Consider the following 18934-nt stretch of genomic DNA (forward strand, 5'->3'; position numbering starts at 1 on the left):
GTTACATTTTGTCATGCACTGGTCTAAGATAAATCAAATCACTATAACAAATCAACCTAAATAATGAACCTGTGCAAAATATTACCTCAATACCATAGAATCATAACAATAGCCTCAAAATACTAGGAAGGACTAATGGAATAATGAGAGGGTATGCTACAAATTCAGGTGACAGGTTCATCTTGAGTAAAGCTTGTGCCTAATTTCACATTTATATTTTTACATTTAGTCTTTTTTTTTCCAAAGTGATTTACATCGAGGTATGAGGTACAAAGGCAGGCAGGGTAAGCGTTAAGAGGTTTGCCTAAGGACCCCTACCGGAGTTAGGCGATAACCAGTCACTAAATGTTAAACTGATGAGAAAAGGACCTTGACAGAGGTTTTACTGCCAGTCAAAGAGGGGGGATACAATATTCGTACACTTTGAGGTTAAGATATCTCATGCACTGTAACCACTGGATTTCCTAATTACAGAACAACCAGAAGCAGTAGATAAATATATGTCCGATAAACAAGGAAATATACTTCTGTTTTACTTAAATACACAGGAAGAGGTGTAAACTGTTCAAAAATACATTGTGTTTATATTGTATCTTTTGTATACCTCATTAGTAAATATATTCATTCTAATAATTTAAAAGAAGTTCTAAAAAAACATAAAATATGCTGAGATCATAACCCAATAAACAACAACAGAGTGTTAATGCTGAATTTCTTAGCTAAAGAGTGTTCATTTAATGGCAAATATGCACTAAATGTTGTGGACTGGTGGACTTGAATGATCCTGACATTAAAGAAATAAATAGGCAACTCTAAAGGACTAAGTAATTAAAATATTCTGCTCACTATCTCTCCATTATTTTAAGTGGGATATTCATAGTATGTCCTTGCCAGTTGTTCCTCGAAAGGGAAGTCCAACAACAAAACAACAAATAAAGCACAGATAAATAACATTATTTCTGTGTACATTACAAGTTAAGATCAAATGGAAAGGGAGTTACCAAGACGTGGGAGCAAATACTGAATACACACAAAACAATAAAGTAATGAGAAGATTAAAATAGATTTCATGTGTGTGTTAGGGAGCGAGGGGGAGAGATAGGCACAAGAGAAGAATAAGTGTCACTTTCACTGATGAAATGGTGTGTGACAGTAGAAATACAAGCTTTGATGAAGGCTCTATACACCTCTCGCCCTGAATATTTGACTTGAAGAGTTTTTATCTCATTAGTAGTTCCTACTGTGAAACGATTACTGCGTGATGTGAGACTGGGATCAGCACATTTACATTTACATAAGCGCAATACGATAAAGCAACCTAAATATGCTGCCAAGATCACAAGACAAAAACAGTACAATTTCTAGTACTTGCTTTTGCACACCTGCCTCTCAAGGCATCTAATAATTCTTTTAAAAATATTGCTGCAGTATATAAAATGTTCACTTATCAGCAGCATGTTGCCTTCATACACCATGATAAAGTAAGCCCCTATTATCATTAGGTGTGGACCTGCCCAGAAGTAGCCGTGGTCAGAGAGACTTACCCATGATAAATGAGCCTGCTATCTCAGGCAATGTTAGGGGGACACTGTTTGTCTGTACTCCCAAGGCAAACTTTTATTCTATACAAACACACTGAATCATCTAAATTGACAAGAAAAACAATCACAATGTCTCGTTCATATCCAACAATGCTTCACACTGCCAATGCAATTGCAGAAAAAATGGACTACCAGAGCTGGCTATTGTGTTTCCTCCCAAAGTGAATGCATTTTGTGACAATTTGTGCAGTAGAGTAGATAAATCATTATGAGTAATATCTATCTAACAGTAAATAAGTTACAGATCATTTTGTAAACAGTAGTTTGAAGAGATAAAAATAAATAAATCTCTGTTTAAATCACAGTGTCAAAGCACTGCTCACATGCTCAGAATAAAACTGTCTGAATTAAACTAAGCAACACTATTACCAAAGAAAAATGTTATATTTAAAAAATAAATAAAGAAGAAACGAAATTGAGATGTCAAGGTCATGTCATGATTTCTGTATCATATATTCAGGGAAGGCTTAATAGCCTTTTGTTCTACAAACATTAAGCAATTACCTGCCTGTCATTTTTAGGACCACCCATAGGAACAAGATGTGGCAGACAAGCACTAAAAAATACACACAGAATAACTGTAAAGGCAAACTAACTGGAAATTTCAGTCCAAGCCAGTCTCAAATTTGTGTATATTTATAAATGTTTTATTTAGAGAGGTCTTGGTTTCCTTACAAGGTAAAAGCAATGGTGGTTCATTAAGCTCAGCTTCTGTTCATATTCAGTCATTTCTTTATGTGCTCATACTGTATGTGCTCAGTGTGGTGTTATGAATGCACAGGATGAGTTAACAATGCAATGAAAATCATATTACCACACTGGGAATTACTGGGAATTATAATGGGCTCTCTTTCATGACTATGCGTTTTGCTTGGCTGCGAAATATTTGCTACTCCCTAACTGTTTGGCGTTTGGTTACTTGCCATGGATTTTCTCCATAGCAAGCAGACAAACACAAAAAGAGCTGTTTAAGGGAAAATGAAGCAATCCAAAAACAATTTGTTATTAGGGTCAAAAGAGTGATCTCGGTTTTGCGCTTAGACACATCTTTTAAGATCAGTTAAAGAATATGTAGCCATGTGTTGCCATGTTGAAAAACACAAGGGATGCATACTTGCATAGATTCATATTTGAAAGTGTTCCAGTCTCTTATATGGTTGTGCTATAGCCATAAACATGTGATTGACATAACAATGAAACATCCCTAAAACCTGCATTACCACAGTGTAATAAAGTTGCCAATTTCGCTAAACAAGTTAATTCAAAGACAAGCTGGGTCACATGACCTAATAGGTCTGTGACTGAAAAAACCTGAAAGTTGCTGTGCTATAACATGACCATGTAAACACATCAACCAGTGTGTGTGTGTGTTAAGAGAAGTGTGGTTAACTCTGTTGGTAAATTAGAAATCTAATTAAAATCAAAAAGCATAAGGGTTAGTTAAGTACAGTTGCTTCAGAAAGTATTTGGACCCCTTCGTGTTTTGCATTGTAAACATGTGCCATCTGCACAACATGTGGTACTTCAGTCTGTGGTCAGGTGCATCCTACTGGTTTTAATTACCCTTGCCCATGACTAGAGGTTGAACTGAGGATAAACTGATTTGCCCATACTGTAGGTAGTTGTAATTTACAAAGGCACACATCTGTGTACACGATTCTTACAGCCTGACAGGACAAAAGCCAAGCTATTCGTTTCTTGCAAGAAACTGTGTAGGCCCCTGAGATAACAGTGTAGTGAGACAGATAGGATCAGGCAAAGGGTATAAGGATTTCAAAGAGTACAATGCTTCAATAATTGTATAGGTATTTGGAGCTTTGTGAATTAGGCTTTATTGCTGGAGTGAGGCGACAGAGACAACTGTTAAAACTAAAATACATAAGAAAGTCTGCTTGGAATTTGCCTAATTGCACAGTGTTTCTCTGAGCTTGAGGAAAACAATTATCTGGTCTGATGAGACAAAAACAATTCTTTTGGAAGAACTCCAAGCTCTTAGCTAGCAAACACCAGGCACTGCCCATCTCCTAGCTAATGTCCTACTGTGTGGTCAAGCATTAGTCGTATCATGCTATGGGAATGTTTCTCAGCACCAGGGACAGGTCAGAACTGATGGAACAAAGAATGCAACCAAATACACCAATAACCATATTTACACAGTCAAGACAATGCTGGAGTGGCTGCGATAGGTCTCAGATTGTCCTTGAGTGGCCGACACTTAAACTCAACCTGAAGATGGCGGCTCACAGAGCAGTAAGACTATGTACTGTATTGCTTAAAAAAATGTTATGTCTTGTGTTCCTTGTCTTACAGAAGCTATGTAATATGAAAATAATATTATGCACAAACAATAGTTCCTGATGAATAAACAAATACAATAATGTAAAACACATGACAGTGTGCAAAAAGTAAAGGGATCTAAACACTTTGTGAAGCCACTGTACTGCTGCACATATCCATATATACATCTGTAAAGCTGCAAGCAAACAATATTACAAAAATGCTTCATTTGCCATCTAAATGTCTTAAGGGAAGAAAATATAATCTATTTCCCAAAGCAGAATAAAGCCTTTTAGATATTTCAGACAGAGATATCTCTCCTTTCATGCAAACAATGGTTTCTCCTAATGAGTTTCAAATAGCGAGTAGAGATTAAATGTTGCCTGAGATATGAAATTTATCACTCTAAACAGCATACTGTATCATATTAGCTTTTTGACAGACTTGGGAACAATAATTATATTATACTGCAGTACTTTGTAAGCCCCATTAAGACATTATGCTAATTTTTAGACATTCTCTGAGCCTGAAGAAAAATCTGTCTCAGAATGCTAACAATGTGGAAGCTTCACTTAAAACATATATTCTTAGTCAAATAATGTGACAATGATTGGAACCTTAGATCCTTGTATGATAAGCAAACTCAGAATCAAAGTCTACAAAATCTAAACAACAGTGACAGAGTCTGTCACAATAGCCAGAATGATCAGAGTCATGTTTAGCCACCTGTTCATTTTGGAAGCCAAATAAGTCAACGGCACTGAGTCGATACAAGTGATGCAGACTAGGTTCAACAAGAAAATAATAAATGTTGCTCTCTTATGGAGCTATAACAAGCATCTGTTGTTAAATACTAAATTCACAAAAATTTGATCAGAGACTACTGAATGTTGATTGAGTAAACATGGTTGTAGTGGTAGTTTGCACGTATACTGTATATAAAACATATTTAATCTAAGAGGAACAGCAGATTCCAGTATATTTTTTAGCTTCAGTAGTCTGGCTATTTTGTGTTTTTTGTGCTATTTTGTGGTTACATTTGAATAACAGAGCTAATTTAATTACCTGTGTAACCAGGGGCTCCAAAAGCCTCTCCACAGTCAGGGTGCGGATTTCAAGACTCTTAGGGTCCCATTTCAGCAGGATGGGGGAGGTGGCAGTCGTCATGGTCTCTGTTGGTACAGAAGGCAAATCATTAATTACAATTTTGATCAAGTAATTCAACATATGCATAACCTGACAGCTTCAAAGATCGTGCATGTTGTATTCAGACCCACTACAGTATATAGTCAGACACAGACACATCAATAGGATGTTGGGAAAAGGTGGAAACTAAATAGTCCCTGTAATCTGGTCTATGTTATCACTTTTGAGATAATTCACCTGAAAAATACAGTTTAGATCAAAACTGACAAAAATGGCTAATTTGGCTAAGATTTCAGATGCGAGAGTGTAGTGGGTGTTTAGGGGGTAATTATCTTCCTTAGTTAACTCCACCTTTACGATACACAGTTTCTCTTCAGTGCTAGAGTTTATTAAGTAAGTAAATCTAGCAGAAACGTATTAGCTAGTTCAGATTCTCAACAGCATGTTAATTACAACATTCAGTTACAAATATTTTAATATACTATGATGTTAGACCATAAGAGCATCCAAATTAATGAAATCATGAAGGAAATGGCATGAATGGAGACATAAAAGGTTTAAAGTTAACCTTAAATTCAATTCACTATGTTAACCTAACTACCTGCATAACAGCTGTTTTATTGAAAATGTCTAAACCAGAAGTCACAAAGGTGAGCATATACTCTTCTGATGGATGTGAGCTTGGCAATATGAGTCTCCGTTGTATAGTTCTTTAGACAAGCTGATCTGAAACTTGCAATATTTTTTTCATTACAGTTTTTAAAACCCTTAAGCTCAGTGGGGTTATATAAGGTCAATGTGTGAACTGAACAGCTGGCATGGGTAAAGAAGCCTGTTGTTACTGTGAGGATGTGTTTCTACAGTAAGCATTTTTAGAATGGGCCAGCTGGGACTGGCCCAGTGTACTGCCAATGTCAATGAGGCAGAAGGGAATAAAGAATGTGAATAAGAATGACAGATCTGGGCCAGAGGCAACACACATAGGAAACACAGTGGGTTAAGATAGATGAACACTAGAAAACATCTAGTGTCTTTTATACAGTTATCTCACAATCATGGAAATATGTATATAATCAAACACATTTATAGGACTTCACATGCTGGTATCGTTACATTTATGTCCTTTGCAAGAAAATCAAGGCAGGAAACATAAACCAGACCTTATGTATCTGTCAACTCATTACCAATATCATATTAAGTAGTGATGGATTGATAAATATGGGAATGATTTTCATAAGTTCCACAAATTGGTCTGAGGGCTACATAAGCTTCAGTGATACAGTCTTAACTTCTTAATTTTCACAATGGAGTGAAAAAAAATATTCAGATGTGTATTATCATTAGTGCTGTTCTGCTACAGGGTATGTAGGGCTAAAAAAAAACTTCTCATAGTGGATTTTAATAGCAAACAGTACTACCAGTATGGTAGTAGGCCTAATGGTAGCCTAGACTAGATCCCAAACAGCAAGTAATGAATTGCGTGCACAATCTTGAAAAATGTGTACCTTGTTGGGTAATTTTCAGGTGATCTACTAAGAAAAAAATTGTGATCAACAAAAGGTGCAAACATGGTGGAAGCATCCATGTTTAAGAGAGGATTTTGCATATTACATTAGTGATTTTCATCGAGCGTTTGGAAAATGACCAACATAAACACAGCAGACTAGCAGAGCAGACATATTTGCTTGTAAATGTTTTGGAGTGAGTCTTGCTCTTCTAACCACAACAGAAAACATCAGTTAGGAATATTAGGATTACAATTGTCTGTAATAAATATGGGTATCCCATAAACCTGGCCAACTATCCAGGCCCAGAAGCAGCCACAAATCATGATGCTAGGTCCCCAGTATTTCACTGCTGGAATGATGTTTGCCTATTTGTATGCAGTGTATTTTTCACACTATAGTGCTGCATGTCATTAACCGAACAACTCTATCCATAAAAAAAAATCCCTGATAGTGTTGTGTCAAGGTTAATTATTGATGATGTAATTGTTATTGAGGTTACAGAAAAAGATCAATAGATTTACTGAGAAAAATGTGTTGTATGATGAGTCAGCTGTGGCCCAACCAACACATGCAACCCATGGACAGAAGTAAAGGAGGTGTGACTATGTCAATCACTAATTTCTGCTGTCATCATTACAATACAGGCTCAACTGAAAGACAGCAGACTGCAAGCAAAGCAGGCAAATCACACTGCACAATACCAATACATCACTGCCAGTGCAAGTGAATGTTCTGGTGAGTCATTGATGTAGTTTGTTGTTGGGGGAGATGTTTGCAAATGTCATAATAACGTCAGTGAATGCTCTTCACATTTGCAAGCAAATAACTGTAAAACTGTAAGAAATGTTGCCACTCTACATAATTACTTTGTCATATACATTATCATCCATTTGCAAACTAGCCACATTATGAATAAAACTAATCCTTCTACATTAAACCTGGCTTTCTGGGTCAAAAGCAAAAACTTGAACATTAATTCAAGATGATTCTACATAAAATAGTTTCTCACAAAGTTAGAAAAAAGCAGCTTTGAGATCATCATCACTCAAAGACATTGTCATTTGTAATATAATTATTCAGCACATTTATCTGCCCCCTTTAACAAATGTGGTGATACCAAATGCTTTCTGGGAATATATTTCTAAAATAAATTTAAAAGGTTTCTCTATTATATATCACTGACACAGTAACTAAACCAACACACTCACAAATTATGTTATGGAAGATGACTGGTCTTAGATATTAGCTTATAATCATGTTTTATGGTTCACAGCTAACTAAACAACTCTCCATTTGCATAACCAACAGTGCACAAACAAACATTAATCACATTAGTGCCACCCAGAGAAAAACACTGTCCCATACTTTTGATGAGTTGGCCGTCTGTTCTTACCAGCCTGAACTGGAAAAAGCAAAAAACTAAATTTCTGAATTTATTTAACATCAAAACAGGTGTTCATTCAATCACACCTAAAGTCTTATCATTCAAGTCTGGGGTAATGAAAATATAATTTTGCCATAATTCAACAGTAAATATCTTTGATTTTCTGCAACACTGTGTTGATATTTTAGTAGTAGATGAGTTTTAGGTAACTGAGTCAACAGTCAGTCCCCTTGCCCTTCAACAGTCAAAATCGAATTCATCTTTGAGTCCTTGTTAAAACTTGTGGAAATTTTAGAGAAATTAGCTTTATGATTTCACATTCACAATAATGGGATCACGTGAGGTACAATGACTTTGACACTTAAGCACAACAATCTAACAAGTTCATTATTGCGTCCTAGTGAACAAAATTGTAAGAAACCACTTCAATTCATACCTCATTGATAAGTCAACGTATTCCCAAACCACCGAGAAAAACAACAAACACCTTCTGGTAAAGAGTATGAGTCACATTTCAGTTATATTCCGTAAGATATCTGCTGTGTGTGTGTGTGCGTTGTGTGGGTGTGTTTAGATATACATGTGTGACTGATGTATAAAAGCAAAAAACAGAGTGATAACAGAAAACTATTAATTTGCTGTATAGAAAACAAACATTGATAAAAATCACAAGTATTGTGAAAATGCATCAATTTACTGAAAAACACAATATGTAGGTAGATGGTCCTTTGACTAGTGTTTTTAGTATTTATTCTGAAAAGGAAGGAGGAGAACAGCTAAGCATTGGTATTAACATTGCCAATGCTCACAACAGTGCTTACACAGACAGAATTCCAAGCAGTTTTTACATAAAGTGAGTAAAGAAAACTATAGAAAATATCTAGAAACTATATATTTAGGTTTGTTCCCTGTGGAGACCTCATAATTTGATTTGGGAGGCATGATCCTGATAGCAAGATTAAACAATTTACTACTGCCAGGTGAGGTGGGTTGATAAGGGTGCACACTGCTTCCAATACATTAAGCCTCCAACAACAGCTCTTTCTGACTGGTTGTACTCACACTCTCTGTATATCATAGAGCTACTGACACATAATCAGCAGCCATAAAGACCCATGTTGCAATCAAATTTAACTTTTAAGACCATTTTAAGACCACTTTAAATGCAATTTATGATCACTTTTATAACTCTCTGTGAAACAAGTATGAATAAAAATGCACTGTTTTCAGTCTGGTCGCCAGATGCTTGAAACTCTGGGTAGATTCAAATCTAAAAACGTCAGTTCAAATCATCCAACCATATCTCATAAACGATACACACATAGCATCACACAGCTGCTGTCAGAATAGCAATGAAATTACTCCTTTATACTTGTTTGGCTGTTCAGTTTAGTTCCACAAGAGTGAGTTGGTCTAAATTATTTTCTAGTTGTTCATTTGCAACTTATAGCAACACAAAGACAGTCTATAGACTGTCTATAGACATGTAGTCTGCGTTTTTATATATACCCCAATTAATGTGTGGGGATGGGTGCATGCTATTGTTTGTGCACACCTGGTGCCATTTCTCAACAACTGCACTTCCCAAAATTAGATGAAAGTAACAAACAACCACAATTTATATTATCTCACCTATCACAACACTATTGGAATATTGTGAATAACCTCACAAAGTGTGTAGGTTGAGAAGTTTTGATTGATAGGTTTGTGTTTGTTTATCAGATATACTGTACACAATCTGCAGCTAAAAATCTGAAAGTTAATGGACTGACCCACCCTTAGAGGGTGATAGGATGCTGCTAGGTTTAACTTTTAGCTTACACTACACTCTGCTAACGAGAGAGGCAGAAGTGCCCAAATAATCTGTCACATTTACTCATTTAAGTCCATAAAAGCTGTTGAAAAAGACGGTGTGTGCAGCAGCAGAGCTATTACAAGAAAGTCAAAAGTGAACACAGGTGAAGTTGATGTATGTCGGTACTGACACTTGTCTTCGCTTCTTGGATGAGAAGCAGCCTTTAGGTTTTCCCCTAAAGTGCAGGCACTTAGAAGCAACACTAAAAGAGTGAACACATTAAGGTACGACCCAGAAAGTGCAACACTTGGTATCATCAACTTGACATTAAAATAATCAAATAAACCTAAAAATGATCAGCAATATTGAACATTTAACAAAACCATGTTTGAGACTAGAGTTTTTAAAGGTTTTCAGTTGCAAGAAAAAGTATGTGAACCCTTTGGAATTACGTGGAGTTTTGCATGAATTGGTCATAAAATGTGCTCAGTGCAAGGTGGAAAAAGTTTGTGAGCCCCTAGTCTAATGACTTCTAATTGTGTGTTGCTGAAAGCTGTCCTGCCCTTTAAAAACACACACCAGTTTTGGTTTTACTGGTTTCAAAAAGCACTGCCTGATATGAACCATGCCTCGCAGAAAAGGGCTCTCAGAAGAGCTACGATCAAGAATTGCTGACTTGCATGAAGCTGGAAAGGGTTACAAAAGTATCTCAATAAGCCTTGATGTTCATGTGTCCACAGTGAGACAGACTGTACAAATGGAGAAAGTTCAGCGCTGTTGCTACTCTCCCTAGGCGTGGTCGTCCAGTAAAGATGACTTCAAGAGCACAGCGCAGAATCCTTAATGAGGTAAAGAAGAATACTAGAGTGTCAGCTAAAGACTTACAGAAATCTCTGACACATGCTAACATTTTTGTTGACACAGCTACAATAAGGAAAACATTAAGCAAGAATCGAGTACTGTACATGGGAGGGCACCACGGGGGAAGCCATTGCTGTCCAAAAAAATATTGCAGCTCGTTTGAAGTTTGCAAAAGAGCACCTGGATGTTCCACAGCACTACTGGCAAAATATTCTGTGGACAGATGAAACCAAAATTGAGTTGTTTGGAAAAAACACACAACACTATGTGTGAAGAAAAAAAGGCACAGCGCACTAACATCAAAACCTCATCCCTACTGTAAAACATGGCGGAGGGGGCATCATGGTTTGGGGCTGCTTCGCTGCCTCAGGGCCTGGACAGATTGTTGTCATTGATGGAAAAATAAATTCCAGAGTTTATCAAGACATTTTGCAGGAAAACGTAAGACCATCTGTCCACCAACTGAAGCTCCACAGAGGATGGGTGATGCAACAGGACAATGACCCAAAGCATACAAGTAATTCAACAAAAGAATGGCTTCAACAGAACAAGATACGCCTTCTGGAGTGGCCCAGTCAGAGTCCTGACCTCAATCCGATTGAAATGCTGTGGCATGACCTTAAGAGAGCGATTCACACCAAACATCTCTAGAATATTGCTACACTGAAACAGTTTTGTGTCCAAAATTACTCCAGATTGTTGTGCAGGTCTGATCTGCAACTACACGAAACGTTTGGTTGAGGTTATTGCTGCCAAAGGAGGATCAACCAGTTATTAAGTCCAGGTTCACATACTTTTTCCACCTTGCACTGTCAATGTTTACATGCTATGTTCAATAAAAACATGAAAACATATAATGTTTGTGTACTATTAGTTTAAGCAGACTGTGTTTTTCTATTGTTGTGACTTAGATGAAGATCAGAGCACATTTTATGACCAATTCATGCAAAACTCCACGTAATCCCAAAGGGTTCACATACTTTTTCTTGCAACTGTAAAATAAAGATCTATTAAATTAACTGCAGAATCCCTGATAAACACAATAAACTTTATATAATCTAACCTAATAACAGATTAAATTGGTGTTATACTGTGAATTACTGTGCACAAAGTACATGTTTGTATTAAATTGAGAGGTGTTTATATAATTTTGTATTTGTGTTTAAAATATCTTGCAATCAACTCTAATACAAAACTACTACTACATCAAAAGTCACCAAAGAGCTGCATCACCAATATATAAAAAACAGAAGTTAAATAAACATTTCATTGGTGTAGATGCTTCTCAGTGGTTCTTTTTAGAGATTTACTTTAATGCTGGAAAGCAACATCCCCACTGCTCAATTCATCATTAGTCTGCAGATACTGTTCCTGATGAGTGTGGTGATAAATGCTTGCCAAATAGTAGCTTTGTTGTTAATTAAGTTTCTTGTTTGGTGTCTTGGTGTAAATAATACTTCAGTTGTCTCTGCTCATTAATCATCTCTGCCTACTTGAGATATAAGTGTTCCTTACAATTTAACCTATTTACTGTTAAAAACAAATATAACAACACAGTCAAGTCAACATTAAAACGAATAGTCCAGTAGCAATTTACAAAATAAAAGAACCATGCTTTGGGAGAATTATATAGGAAACATATATAAAATGAAGAATAGTGCAATGTTGTATGTATCAAGGTGCAAATATCAAACAAATACCAAATAAAAAAGAAATTCTGAACTTTGGTATCATAGTCATATTTGTGTCTTAAACTCAAATGTCTTCTGTGTACAGCAAACACAAATTATTGGCCGTGCAAAACAAACCAAAGAATATAGTAGAAAAATTGCAAATAAGTGTGAGTAGTTCTGAAACTATATCTAAAAAAAGAAATCTGTGTGTATGCACAGATTTGCAATTCTATTTATTGTAAATGTGTCCACAAATCTGTCAGTCGTAATTGGTAAAAGCAGATACTTGTGCATAATAACAAACCTTCACACACACACACGTGCTGAGGAACAGATTCACAACTTTCCACACATTTCCAAATAATGTTGTTACAGTAATATCCACATTCCCTGTCCTGTGCCAGAGCAACTAAATATGCATTTAAAACAGTACATCATAATTAAGGTCACAATATTGTTACTCATGTGATTTCTTGCTTGGAAACACTCTCTAATGAAATAACTACACAGATGGAAAGAACAAATGCTCAGAGGACAGCATTGCAGGCTTTATGTGGATATAGTCAAATACAGTTAGCTTAGCTAATTACTAAATTCTAAACTCTCTTAACTATATTATTGTAATTATGAAAAGCTGAATCTGAGAGTTAGTTTTGCCAAAAAACAGCATGTTATAGAATTTGTGATCCAGATGATGGATGGCTTAGCATACAAACATAAGCTGTTGTTTAGATACAGAATGCATAACACAATGACACAATATAAAATACGATGAGTATGTAAGCAGGACATCATATCAGTTTTAAGCACAGAATAAATTTTTCTCTACAATTCTCTCTTCATCCAATTTTACCTAATCTTTATCTAGAGATTTAAACTGTGAAACCTGGCAAGAGAAAGTGAATGAAAACTGAAAAAATAAGGGTTAGGTCACAGAGCCTAGGAGCACCAGGACAAGTATTTGACATCCTGTCATTGCTGAATACATAACATGTGTTTTATTATCAAGATGCAGGGGTGGCAAGAATGTAATATCAGTGACAATGGCATCTATAGTGTGCTCACCACATGCTGCCATTTCCTCTAAGTCAGCTCATTTGTCACCTAATGTTGGGTCTTCTTGACACAGTTTGCTTTTTATTGACCATTAAACAGTATTATTACCTTAGGTTCTGCTTATGTCAGCTTTTTCCAGAAATAATGCTGATGACATGAAAGAGAGACAGCTACAGGTGCAAAGTAGGCCTCAGTCGACCAGGTGTTAACAGCTGCATTGGCCAGATTTATAGCTTTCCTGAATGTTTCGACCCTTAAATCTATCCTCAAACTCTGTTAGGATACAAATGTTACTGTTTTAATTCAAGTTAACTTGGGCTAAACACTATGCAGAGACAAGGCCTATGACAGTCCATTAAGAAACATCAGTGAACACAAGCAGCTTTTCAATAACTCAGGTACAGTGTTTACTATTTAGTGGCCTTTTCAATCAAGTAATACACCTTACACACATCTTAGGGTGCTTTCACACCTACAGGATTTAGTTTGATTAAATCGGACTCAAGTTCGTTTTCCCTCTTAGTGCGGTTCGTCCGGTGTGAACACGGCAATCGCACTTGAGTGCGCACCAAAACAACCACACCGAGACCCCCAAAACGAGGTGGTCTCAATCCGCATCATCTAGCGAACTCTGGTGCGGTCCTCCTGGTGAGAACCAAAACGGGACCAAACGCTATGAATCGTATGATTTGAGGACTTTGTGTAGTGTGTAGATTTTCCTCTTTTTTGTTTGTCCACCAAAAACATGCTGTCTGATTAATGGAGGACAAATGTGGAGACGTGAGGAGGTGAAGTGTCTCACCGACACCACGTCTGATTACTCTGCAAGCGATATAACGTAAAAAACAATCGACGGGATCAAGGACCAACCTGTGTTAACATTTTAAGTTAAAAATCATCTCTCCTGTCACACATGCGTACAGTAGAACAACACTTTATCTTCTTCCTGTTATCTGACCAATAAGCAGTGAGGACGTTCTCACGTAGTTTGAAGTGACGTGTTTTGGTTCGTTTGGATTTTTACTCGGTGTGAAACGAAACCGAACCGAAGAGAAACTAATACAATGTTACAAAGTCATCAACTGATTCGGACCAAAGCAAACGAATTAAGGTGGGAAAGCAACCTTACATAAACAATCAGATAGTTCCTATCATTAATGTGACAAAGAATGAAACAAAGACTAATTGCTTGAAAAGAGGAACAGCTAGAACAAGCTGAGTGTGTTCAGGCTATGCCTGGGTGGTGTGAAGTTACCTTTTTGGCATAAGCTATATATGAGTATAAATGCAAAATCTCCCAGGTAAAGAAGCAGAAAGACTTTGTTAAAACTACAAGGAGTATTTCTACTGTGAACCAGAAGTCCAAAAACTGATTTTATTGTTTGCCTGTCATGTGTTCTTGATTGATACAAGAATACATGAATCATTTACTGTATGTGTTTGCAGAAACGAAAATGGGATGTTGTTAATCTGATATTTTGGCAGAGAAACATCAATAATAAATATTGACATATTTGCAACTTCTCATTTACATGATTTTATATATATATATATATATATATATATATATATATGATATATATCATACATAGATAGATAGATAGATAGATAGATAGATAGACTGTATATGTTTTAATTCGGTGGCATGCAGTTTAGTTGCATAGGAACATAATGTTTAGGAGACTGGATTGGCTGTATATATGCATTACATGGTGTTTAAGATGCCTAACAGAAAAAAACATCAGTAAGATGGTTAGATGGTCCCAATGAAGAAGGCAACACACAGCGGTGACTGTTACCACACATGTTCTGCTGAGTCAGAGCTTTGCTTGTGTGTCAGTATTGATTGAGCACATCTTGTACAGAGCCACTCCATGCAGCAGTCTGCTGATAATACCAAAGAAAACAGATGGCAATGACTAGTACTACTAAATTCCTATTCTTATATTCCCACTACACTGTTGCCTCTACTAACACAAACAGAAAACTCCTGCTGTCTTCTCAACATGTAGCGCCTGTGATTTTGGGGCTTTACTTAAAGGCACTATTGCACTGGATAAATATTGCATAACGCATCATTGATGACTTCTTGGTCATTCAACCATGTTTACAAACAAACATTTCACACCATTGCATTTGTCAATTCATCTCTAGCTTTGTTTAAGTTACTGGAGCCAATAAGTTAGATTACTGTATTTTCCGCATTATAAGGCGCACCTAAAAGCCTTCAATTTTCTCAAAAGCCGACAGTGCGCCTTATAATCCGGTGCGCCTTATATATGGATCAATATTGAACCGCAACAGGTCTCGCAACTATGGTAAACAGCCTGCCGAGTTTTGCATGCCTGCCGACATCTGTATCCCCCACTGTAATCAGGGCCAGAGCACATCATCAACATGGACCAAGATAAACTGTGTCACGAAAATTCTACGTCACTGACTTTACCTCGGGGAAAATAATAAAACAGCTGTTTATTCATTTTGTCAGAACGCTGGTTTGTAATCTATTAATAAAGTTTGACCGACCTATCTGACTGTTTTGTTCACATTCCCTTTAGCGCAGCTCCATCTAATGTTGCATAACGTAACCCCAGCCTCTACTGTAGTGTCTATTCTATGCGCCTTATATATGAAAAAAGTTTTAAAATAGGCCATTCATTGAAGGTGCGCCTTATAGTGCGGAAAATACTGTATATTTCAGAAAAATTTATTCATACATGGGAATTTTTCCCAAATGTACACGACATCAGTGTTATAAATCAATAAAAGTAGCCGTCTTCCCTACATCTGCTAACTCAAAACGCACTTTGTACCCCAACAAATGCTCATTATTGAGTGGCATACAGCCTGTCCTTTGTCACTGTGCTCAAATGCTCACAGTCTAACTCTCAGCAAATATTTCCAGCTTGAATAAAAGCAGACTTCTAATTCTAACCTAACTCACATTTTGCTCCACAAGAACACTTTAACTCCATCAATGTACATAACTTATACCTCAGGTAAACAGACAACTCAAAACTCTCCATATTGTACTTTATATGTGTACCTTAACCCCACTTGTCAACCCTACTTGTCAACACTCCCAATGTTTCCAGGAGATTCATGTTTTTCACTATCCTTTTACTATTTCCCCCCACAGTAAAAATTCTTTCACATTTCTCCTGATTTATGACTAAATGTCATACATTTCCCCCATCTGGTTATCAGTACCTGTTCCTGTGCATCATATAAGTACTGTTTCCACCAGAAAAACAATGCAGCTACACTTTTTTGGCATACATAGGAGCGCTGTTTGTACCTTCTCCTGCTGCATCAACTGAGAAATGGAGAGCAAAGGTAAAAAATACTCATCACAAATGGAAGTCATATACTTTTTCCCTTGTTTTAAGAAATACAGGAAAGAATGTTTTTGAAGCAGTTTTTTTTTTTTTTTTTTTAAGGAAGGAACCTCAGTCTTTATTTTGGAAATCCTGCTCATTTCCTAGGTCTCAGGGTTGGAAAATGTGACTTTATCCCTGTCAGACTGTTGACTTGATGGATTGTAAACAGGACCTATTTCCTCATAGACAGATTTCCCACCAGTTGCAATTTTGGGCAACTCTTAAAAAAAATTAAATTCTATCCACCATTATCAGCAACACCATACAAATGTGAATATTATTAGATGAATGTTTACTCAAACCATTTTTCCGTAGCTGTTTGCTAAGTATATTGTATATTAAAATGCTTCCATAATTCTTGGACTGTGCCCATACTGTACTAACTCCAAGTGTGCCTGCAAGTGGCCACTACACTACATAAATGGCTGGGCGTAGCACGTGGGAATTTGCACCATTCATCATTACAAAATGACCTAATCTACAAATAATTTGGGTATCCTCAGTATATCGTGGACGTCTTCACTAGTCAGCACGACCGTGTATTCAGGTATTTTGATTGAGACCTCAGTTAAAAATGTCATAATAGAGATTTTGTTTGTTTCTCTCATCATATCTCATGCAAATTAATTTACTTTTTCAAGGCTCCATAAGTGAACTATAGTGTGATTTTAACACAGTCTTTTGACCGTCACCATCTCTTATTTTACATTCAATCTGAGAGTCTTACAGGCAGAATCAAAATCAAGACTCATCTCTCCAAGAGTCCATGTTGACATGGATTAACTTCAATGCCATGAATGTATTAGCAAATGAGGTTAATACATGATAAACATTCAGGGAGCAGAGAAATAAGGTCAAATCAAGCTCTAAAACAGGCAGTTTAGTAAGTTTAAAATCCTAATGTTTATCTACATTCACCCAGATTAATCAAACCAACTCATAATAGAATAAACTGACAATGAGACAGTCAACAGAACACAGTTTTAAGGTTCATTATGTTCCTGTGAAACCTTGAGTTGCTAAGGATGTAGGTTTCATAGAAACATTTATTTGAAAAAAATCTTGTCTGTTCTATAAAAAAGTGCCAGAAATGCAGCTACATCTCTTCATAGACATGACTAGCACACCAAAGCACAGATGGACTCCCAATAAAGTTGGTTAATGTTTAGCTAATTCTTTCTCTCACTACAATGAGTGTAAAATGCCTTAGAATCCACTCTGTTGCAGGTTTTCAGAGAGGCCAAACTCTTTTCCTCTGAAGATTCTTAGCCCTGCAGTTTTGCAAATATACGCATATTTGTCACAGATAAAAATATTCAAAAGTTTAAACTCTGCTTGCACTGCATAAAGTGGGCATCGAAGCTTCTTTACTGTATGACACTAACTTTGTGACTAAAATCCCTGTCATTTGTCGTTACGGAAAGTTAATATGCCAACACTGCATTGACCCAGATTCAGTGCAGAGTTAAGCGCATACACACACTGGTGTGGAACAGCGGGAGAGACTCTAAAAGCAGAAGTCAAGGCTCAACCTGTCATATCACTGCTCTCCAGAGCCATGTTCTCAGAGCGGCCAAAATAGGTTGATCAAAGTGGAGCACAACCTGTGAAATTCTCAAAGCAGTCATGGTCTCTTAGGAATTTAAAGATCTCCTTTAAAAACATAATGCACACATTGCAAAGTTGAATACATCTTCTTAAAACAGTAACATTTCTTCCAAAAACACCTGCCCCCAATCCATAGGTGTCCATATTAGGACACCTCAAACCAGTTTGAAATATGCTGCTGTTCAAGTGTCAAATGTTAAATTGTTTTTTAAAAAACCTTTTCATCCCACATTACTTACATATCCTATATTACCTTCCTACACATTACTGTTATTTTTTTCAGTACATGTTTAAGGGGCAAAAGCGGAAGGTGAGCAAAGGTCCAAAACACGAAGCAAGCTAAATTCACAAAGAGCAAGGCAAGAACTAGGATTAAATAGGGTCAGGAAACAACACAAAAATTCATGGGGAAAATGAATAGGCAAGGTTTGAGATACTGGGCAAGGAAGTCGCTAGAAAGGTAAGAACTGGATGAGGGAGGGTATATAAGGGGAACCAAACAAGACACAGATGGAAACAATGGGAGATGATTAGGGATAAGGAAAGCTGAAAAATGAGGACAAGCTTAGGACAGGAAAAGAAAGTAAAAATAAAAGCATGGGCTAGGAAGTAAGGAGCAGGATCATAACACATGACACTAACATT

At 36.7% G+C, this 18934-nt stretch overlaps 1 protein-coding gene across 2 annotated transcripts in view; it reads right to left on the reverse strand.

The window, feature by feature from the left end:
- ctnna2 (catenin (cadherin-associated protein), alpha 2) overlaps positions 1-18934 on the reverse strand; it is a 263561-nt gene that overhangs the window by 225508 nt on the left and 19119 nt on the right. For both annotated transcript variants that reach the window (XM_026360927.1, XM_026360928.1), the window contains exon 2: positions 4944-5048. In XM_026360927.1, the coding sequence (XP_026216712.1) occupies positions 4944-5045 (102 nt within the window). In that variant the 5' untranslated portion in view covers positions 5046-5048. The remainder of the gene's footprint in view (positions 1-4943; positions 5049-18934) is intronic.

The sequence above is a fragment of the Anabas testudineus genome, chromosome 1 (genome assembly GCF_900324465.2).
Source record: "Anabas testudineus chromosome 1, fAnaTes1.2, whole genome shotgun sequence".
In the NCBI taxonomy this organism is placed as follows: domain Eukaryota; kingdom Metazoa; phylum Chordata; class Actinopteri; order Anabantiformes; family Anabantidae; genus Anabas; species Anabas testudineus.